This window comes from Bison bison, unplaced genomic scaffold (genome assembly GCF_000754665.1).
Source record: "Bison bison bison isolate TAMUID 2011002044 unplaced genomic scaffold, Bison_UMD1.0 scf7180017859387, whole genome shotgun sequence".
NCBI lineage: Eukaryota > Metazoa > Chordata > Mammalia > Artiodactyla > Bovidae > Bison > Bison bison.
Window position 1 is genome coordinate 25,108 of NW_011489959.1, and position 7,707 is coordinate 32,814.

General features: G+C 62.2%; 1 protein-coding gene across 1 annotated transcript in view; it reads left to right on the forward strand.

Moving 5' to 3' along the window:
* The window catches only part of PPP2R3B (protein phosphatase 2, regulatory subunit B'', beta), a 28,867-nt gene extending 21,169 nt beyond the window's left edge, over nucleotides 1–7,698 (forward strand). The window contains exons 11-17 of the mRNA XM_010831087.1: nucleotides 202–358; nucleotides 4,020–4,068; nucleotides 4,679–4,768; nucleotides 5,098–5,273; nucleotides 6,013–6,131; nucleotides 6,234–6,340; nucleotides 7,012–7,698. Coding sequence (XP_010829389.1) covers nucleotides 202–358; nucleotides 4,020–4,068; nucleotides 4,679–4,768; nucleotides 5,098–5,273; nucleotides 6,013–6,131; nucleotides 6,234–6,340; nucleotides 7,012–7,162 — 849 coding nt within the window. The 3' untranslated portion in view covers nucleotides 7,163–7,698. The remainder of the gene's footprint in view (nucleotides 1–201; nucleotides 359–4,019; nucleotides 4,069–4,678; nucleotides 4,769–5,097; nucleotides 5,274–6,012; nucleotides 6,132–6,233; nucleotides 6,341–7,011) is intronic.
* Nucleotides 7,699–7,707: the final 9 nt, after the last annotated feature.

A 7,707-nucleotide genomic window follows, 5' to 3' on the forward strand; every position in this document is an offset into this window, starting at 1 on the left:
CACCTTCTCCCCTCCGTGTCTGTGACCCTGGCCTGACCCCGGTGCACCCCTGACCCGGTTGCCCCTCCCGGCCCTCACACGGCCTTGCCCTGCTCTGACCCTGCCTCCCCGACACGGGATCTGGGCCCATCCTCACTGGACGGCCTGTTTGCACTCCACGCCCTGGAGTCCCCACTGGCAGTTCTGTGTTGTGTCCTGCAGAACGTGGCTCTCCTGGAGGAGGAGGCAGACATCAACCAGCTGACGGAGTTCTTCTCCTACGAGCACTTCTACGTCATCTACTGCAAGTTCTGGGAGCTGGACACGGACCACGACCTGCTCATTGATGCGCAGGACCTGGCCCGACACAACGATCATGGTGAGCGCTCCCCCCGCCGGGGGTGGGGCAGGGCCGGGACTCCGCCGGAGCGGGCGCTACGTGGGGGCTCCTGGTCTCCGGAGAGAGGCCGCGGCTGCCCCCATGCCACCCGACCCCTCACCCTCGGGGCCTGACCTGGACTCCCGCCAGACCTGCTGCGGGACACAGGAGACAGGTATACACTCACGGCATGGCGTTGGGGGCGCCCTCAGGCTGGCGTGGACGGGGAGATGTCCAGCACTTGGTGGCTCCCCCTCGGAGCCCTTTTCATTCCCCAACTCTTCCCACCCCCGGTCTCCTCTGTGTCCCTTAGAAGGGGGGGTCACGCCTGCCACCATCTCAGGCTGGGTCCCCTGATGGGCTCGGTGGGGGCCAGTCCACGGGTCAGCACTGGGCTCACAGCACCTGTCCCCGCAGGGGAGACGCCTGTTCCCACAGGGCTCTGTGTCGCCCTTCCTGCCGTGTTGCTGGTGCTGCCTGCTGCCAGGCCCTCTAGAGCCTGCCTGTGGGGGCACGGTGCCATCTGGACACCAAGTCCCAGCCCAGGGCCCTGTGGCCGCGACGGGTGGGCTGGCGGCGTCAGGCCTGGATTCGGCCTGTTGAGAACAGCAGAGACACGTTTCCTGGGGAGGTTTCGACTCCAGCCTTTGGGTTTGACCCCAGAGCCTTTGTCTGTCCTCATGACATAGAGGCTGGAAAAGCTAAAACCCAGTCTCCCTGAGTTTTAGGAGCAGCAGTGAGGAAGCCTGTATAAATGCTTTTTAAAAATTTATTACTTTTTTAATTGAAGGATAATTGCTTTACAAAATTGTGTTGGTTTCTCCCAAACCTCAAGGTGAGTCAGCCATAGGTACACACATGTCCCCTCCCACCCCTCTAGGTTCTCACAGAACCCTGGTTTGAGTTCCCTGCACTTCCCTTTACAAGAAACCAAATCTTCAGGGTACGCAAAATGGGCTAAAATTTACCTGTGTGGTGGATTTTTAGTTTTGTCAACTATTTCTTTAAAACTGTAGGTTTTGATGTGATGGGTTGTCAGGTAATTGCAGCCGTGAGCATGTTTCTGAATTCTCTGGGCATTCATTTGTTTGTGGTCAGTGTGGCCTGGATGGGTCTCCGAGGTCAGTTCCCCAGGCCAGCCGTCTGCTTCCTGAATCCCTCAGGCTGGTCCCCCAAGGGCCCCGCGATCCTGGTGCATGGACGCCTGAGTGTGCGTGGGTTCCTCTCAGTTCCACTGTTGGTCTCGACTCTGACCCCCGCTGTGAGATCAGCACAGGCCTTGGTGGCCAGGATGCACTCATCAGGCCCTGAGGCACCCACCTTGTGGTCCAGGGCTGGTTGCCACGTCCCCAAGGCCTTCTGTCCACCTGTGTGGTTCTCACGTCCGGCGGCTCTCGTCAGCCGCTTTTGGGGGTCTGTCACCAAACAGGGCCGCTTGCTGGGGTCTTCGTGGCCTCGTTTGTCCTGGGGACACTAGTGACCCTGGGACACGGGGGTCTTGCTGGCTGGGACAGGACACGGGGTGGTTTCAAGTACAGTCCCCCGCGTGCCCATAGGCTGTATCAGCGCGGGTTTTGCATGGGCTCGCCCTCCTGTGTGGAGAGGAGCGGGCCGGGGTGGAGCTGACCGTCCCGAGTGGTTTTTCTGCCGTCATCTTGCCAGGTGTGGGAGTGCATCTGAGTCAGCTGTCCTGGTTCCCTGGGGCTGTTCTCATGTGCGTGGGGGGGCCCTCAAACAGGAAGTTATCCTCCCAGTTGTGACACCGGAGATTCTAAATGAACTTGTTTATGAAGGCCGGAGACCCACGAGGGCCTTGAGGGTTACCTGAGGCAACTGTAACAGATGACCACAGATGGGGGCTCAACACCCGTCCTCCCCCAGCCCCTGGGGACCACACATCTGAGGTCAGGGGGTCCCAGGGCTGGGCTCCCTGCAGAGGCTCCAGAGGAGGGTCCTTCCCGCCTCTTCCGGCTTCTGGGGGCTCCAGGCGTCCGTCCCTGGGCTGGTGGCCGCCTCCCTCCCGTCTCTGCCTCCGTCTCCACGTGCCTTCTCCTGTGTCCGTGTCTCCCTTCTGTGTCTTATAAGGACCCTGTCCCTGGGTTTAGGGCCATCCCCATCCAGGAGGGCCTCATCTCAGACCTTCACTATCACCTCTGCAGAGACCCTGTTTTCACATAAGATCCAGTTCCCACGCCAGGAGGCAGGATGTGGATGTATCTCTTTGGAAAACCCCGTTCAGCAGCTGACACCATCCAGTCGTTCCTCTCAGAGGAGACTTTTATTGAGCCAGGATGAATGGGGAGGAAAGGACGTTTTGTCTGTATTTCCCCATTTTTTTGTGGTTACTTGCCTAAGTAGGGGCTGAAAAGTGTCCCCAAGATTAATATACTTGAGTTGTGATCCCTGAGATTTCAGGAGGTGCTGTGTTTGGACATGGTCTTTAAACAGGGGCTGAAGGTGAAATGAGGTCACTAGGCTGGTTCTGATCCCACAGGACTGGGGTCGTGATGAGAAGGGGAGGTTGGGACACAGACGCACACAGGGGCGAGCATGTGAGGACTTGGGGAGGAGACGCCGTCCACACACACAGGAGGGACCAACCCTGCCCACACCTGGGGCTCCGACTCCAGCCTCCAGGACGAGGGGAGGGTCACCATGTGCTGTTTAAGCCACCCCGGTGTGGTGATCCATCTGACAGCCCCGGCCTTCCACTCTTTCTTCCGTGAACGTGGTTGACATGCATCTGGGTTCTGACCACAAGCGCGTTGTGTGTTTGGAGGCAGAGCCTGTGCAGGAGTGAACGTGCGTCCTGCCGTCCACATTCCACTCGTTCTTGGAGCTCTGGGGCCAGTGCCTCCCTCTGAAACTTGGACTCTGGCTCAGGTCCCTGGACTGGGTGGGTTTCCCCAGAGGCTCAGCTGGTTTAAGAACCTGTCTGCCAATGCAGGAGATGCAAGAGACTCAGTTTCAATTCCTGGGTTAGGAACATCCCCTGGAGAAGGGAATGGCGACTCACTGCAGTATTCTTGCCTGGAGAATCTCATGGACAGAGGAGCCTGGTGGGCTACAGTCCACGGGGTCGCAGAGAGTCGGACACGACTGACACAACTTGGGACACACCTTTGTTCAGCTGCTCGGTCATGTCTGACTCTTTGCGACCCCATGGACTGCAGCACGCCAGGCCTTCCTGTCCATCACCATTTCCTGGAGTTTATCCAAACTCATGTCCATTGACTCGGTGATGGCTCCAGCCATCTCATCCTCTGTCGCCCCCTTCTCCTCCTGCCTTCAATCTTTCCCAGCATCAGGGAAAGTGAGTCAGCTCTTCGCCTCAGGTGGCCAAAGTATTGGAGTTTCAGCTTCAGCATCAGTCCCTCCAGTGAATATTCTGGGTTGATTTCCTTGAGGATGGGCTGGTTGGATCTCCTTGCAGCCCTTACAGCACACATATACACACACACTGACACACACACACCCAGGACTGGGAAGCGGTGGGCAGTGTCCGAGGAGGCGTGTGCAGGAAATTCAGGCCCCCAGGGTCCCGCCCAGCCAGACCTGGGTCTCCAGGTTCGGCCTGGAGCCCGCCTGGCCACGTCCACAGCCGCCGCGTAGGGCACCAGGACCCCCGAGCGGGACTCACAGCCTGACTCCTCTTTTGCAGCTATTTCCACCAAGATGATTGACCGGATCTTCTCCGGAGCTGTGACGCGGTGCGTGCCAGCAGGCTCCCAGCAGGGCTGGGCTGGCTTTCCCGGAAGCATCCGGCCCTGCCTGTCACTCCTGACCGGGGTGGGGGCGTATTCTGAGGCACCTGAAGTCGTGCCGTGGGAGCATGTGTATAGGGTTTTGGCATATGAGGCCACAGGCAACGGGGATACACGCCATTGTCACAGGAAGTCATGAGTAAGAGAGACACATGTGCCATTCACGTAAGGTCATGTGTAAGGGACACACACGCCTTTGCCATGTGCAGGCATATGTAAAGGACACGCATGATCACACTTGTGACATCATAAGTTACGGGCACACAAAGCACGCTCTTGGCATATGATGCCATGCATGAGGGGGACCCAGGCCCTGGGCATGCAAGGCTGTGAGGGGGCTCTGAGCTGGGCAGGTTCTTCTGCCCCAATCCTCGTCCCCCTGCCCCCTCCAGCCCTGAGAGACCCTCCCCTGCAGCCGCACAGCCTGTCAGGCACCTCCGGGTGGGAACAAGTCTGGGACTGGGTCCTTGCAGGGCTCCCGTCATCCCTGGGCGTGGGCAGGGACCCCCGCCTCAGGCTGCTTCTCCCTGACACCGCCCTTATCTCTTGAATCCAGAGGGAAAAAGGTCCAGAAGGAAGGAAAAATCAGCTACGCGGACTTTGTCTGGTTTCTGATCTCCGAGGAGGACAAGAAGACCCCCACCAGGTGGGTGTCGGGGCCCACGCTCTCTTCAGGCTGTTAGGGCCCTCTCAAGAGGAGCCCAGTGGTCACCCATCGGTGAGGGCACTCCCCGCGGCCCATCCCCGTGAGGTCGTCTCGGAGGGGGTCACACAAGGGTGTGGTCCTGGGAGTGGGGTCTGTCCACGTGCAGGTCACCCTGGTCAGAGCGGGTCTGGGTGGACGGCTGTCCTGGCGGACGTGTGACCCTCCTGGCAGCAGCATCAAGTACTGGACCTGGGGGGTGGGGTCACCCTGGTCAGAGCGGGTCTGGGTGGACGGCTGTCCCAGCATACGTCTAACCCTCCCGGCCGCAGCATCGAGTACTGGTTCCGCTGCATGGACTTGGACGGGGACGGGGCGCTGTCCATGTTCGAGCTGGAGTACTTCTACGAGGAGCAGTGCCGGCGGCTGGACAGCATGGCCATCGAGGCCTTGCCCTTCGAGGACTGCCTGTGCCAAATGCTGGACCTGGTGAAGCCCCAGACTGAAGGTGCTGTGTGGGGGCGAGGCCCTGGAAGGGGGATGGCCTGGGGGGGGGGCGCCCAGGGAAGTGGGGCCCCAGAGGGTAGGGGGACACCCAGGGGGTGGAGATGCCCTGGGGAATAGGGTTGCCCCCGGGGTAGGGAGTTCGGGGGAGAAGGGGCTCAGCCTGGGGGGGTGTGGTGCCCCAGGGAAGTGGGGCACCCGGCGGTGGGAGACACCCCAGGGGAGGGGGACAGCCCAGGGGGATGCCCTTGGGAACTGGGGTGCTCCTGGGGAGGGGGACACCCCAGGGGGTAGGGAGCCCCGGTGCGGACCCCCTGTATACCCCGACAAACCCTTAGGGACACACAGGGCTCTGGTCCCCCAGCCACCCGCCAGGCTTCCTCCACACCGGGAGCACTCCTGTGGCCGGGCTGGCGGCAGAGCGCACGGTGCTGTGCTGTAAGGCGTGTGGCTTTGCACACGCGAGGGGCCTGGGTTCCTCGGGGTGCCTGGGAGCCGCGTGTGCTCAGAGCCACCCGCGTGTGCTCACGACGTGCCCGTGCATCCGTGGGCCGCCCTGCACCCAGGAGCTCCCCACCGCGTGCCAATGAGCCACCTCACAGGCCCATGAGACTCCTCCGCGCTTACCCCGCAGCTGTCCTGAGCGCTCACGCCCCACGCTGCCCACCCGCGCTCCCAGCTGTCCCCTGAAGTCCCCTCCGTGCACCCCCACCCGTGTGCTCACGGCTGTGCCCCTCCTGCAGGGAGGATCACGCTGCAAGACCTGAAGCGCTGCAAGCTGGCCAACGTGTTTTTCGACACCTTCTTCAACATCGAGAAGTACCTGGACCACGAGCAGAAAGAGCAGGCATCCCTGCTCAGGGTGAGGGGAGGTGACGGGGGAGGCCGGTGGAGGATGTGCGGGGGTGGGGGCACCGAGCCACTCCTGGGCGACACCGCACCGTGCTCCGCCTGTCGTCCACAGGAGAGTGACAGTGAGGGCCCCGAGCTGTCCGACTGGGAGCGCTTCGCTGCCGAGGAGTACGACATCCTGGTGGCTGAGGAGGCTGCAGGGGACCCCTGGGAGGACGGGTGAGTGCGGGAGGAATGGGAGGGGGGAGAACCGGGTCCCAGCCGAGGGAAGGCCAGGGACGGGGGCAGGGAAACAGGCTGCCAGCGGGAGCAGTGAGGACGCCACCACTGGCTGCCACTTCTTGGGGAGGGTTTCCAAGGGACTGCGGCCCTACCGCCGAGGGCAGGCACGCTCTGACTCTGAACCGCTCCTGGTCCTGCCCCAGGTGTCCAGCCTCAGCGCTCTGACTCTGGGAGCTCTTCCTGCTGAGTCAGGCCCTCCCCCAGCCTGCGGGGGGTCCTGCCAGGGCCCCTGTGGGGCACCTACCAGGGTTCCATCTACCCTCCGGGGGTGGCACCCACAGGCCACCAAGGGGCGCAGACCCCACGTAGGGGGACGGGGTGGGGAGCCAGCTGGGCAGCTAAGCTGCTGAGTGCACAGCTGCTCAGTGGGCCTGTCTGTCCTCCCCCCACCTGTCGGGGTGTCGGTGGGGGGGCCACAGCTGCTCGGGGGGCACAGCTGCTCAGTGGGCCCGCCTGTCCTCCCCCACGTGTTGGGGTATTGGGGGTTTTGGGGGAAAGCTACTCAGTGGGCCCGCTGTCCTGCCCTGACTTGTCAGGGTGTTGGGGTGCACACAGCTGTTCAGTGGGCGCGGAGGGCGGGCGCTGTCCTCATGGGCCCCTCCCCGCAGGTACGAGGCCGAGCTCAGCCCGATGGAGCAGAAGCTGAGCGCCCTGAGGTCACCGCTGGCCCAGAGGCCCTTCCTGGAGGCGCCGGGCAGCCTGGGCGCTGTCGAGCTGTATGAGTACGAGTGTGGGGATGACGACCTTCCGCCCTCGTGACCCGCAGCCCCTCGGGTCCCCGCGGCCTGTGGGTGGGAAACACGGCCGAGCTGCCTTCGGCCTCACCAAGTGCAGTGCGTTTGTCTGTGGTGCGTGCGTCTTTGTTCAGCACAGAAGCGGCTGCAGACGGCCCCGCAGTGCCTCCCCAGCGGGCAGGCGGCCTAGGCCTGCTGCCCCATCCAGGTGCGTGGAGGCCCTTGTCCGCGGACGGTTCACCCCGGTGGGAACCCGGCGGCGCTGTGGCGAGTCTGCCTGGGCCGTCCCTGCGCTGACCCTGGGCCGGCTGTGTCGGCAGGAACATTCCAGGAGCCCTAGCGCCCGCTGTCCCGCGGGGCCCCTGTGGGGAGGCCGCCCTGGCCATGGCCAAGGAGCACCCAGGTCAGTGCGGCCCCGCGTTTCTGTGTATGTGTACAAAATGTGTAAAGTTACCTTCTATTTGCTGTGCAGAGCGGTTTAAAGAGTTTTATGAGATCACGTTTGTATTTTGAAATAAAGAATTTAAGGATTTTCAGCCCGAGGCTAACCTTGAGACAAAACGAGGCACA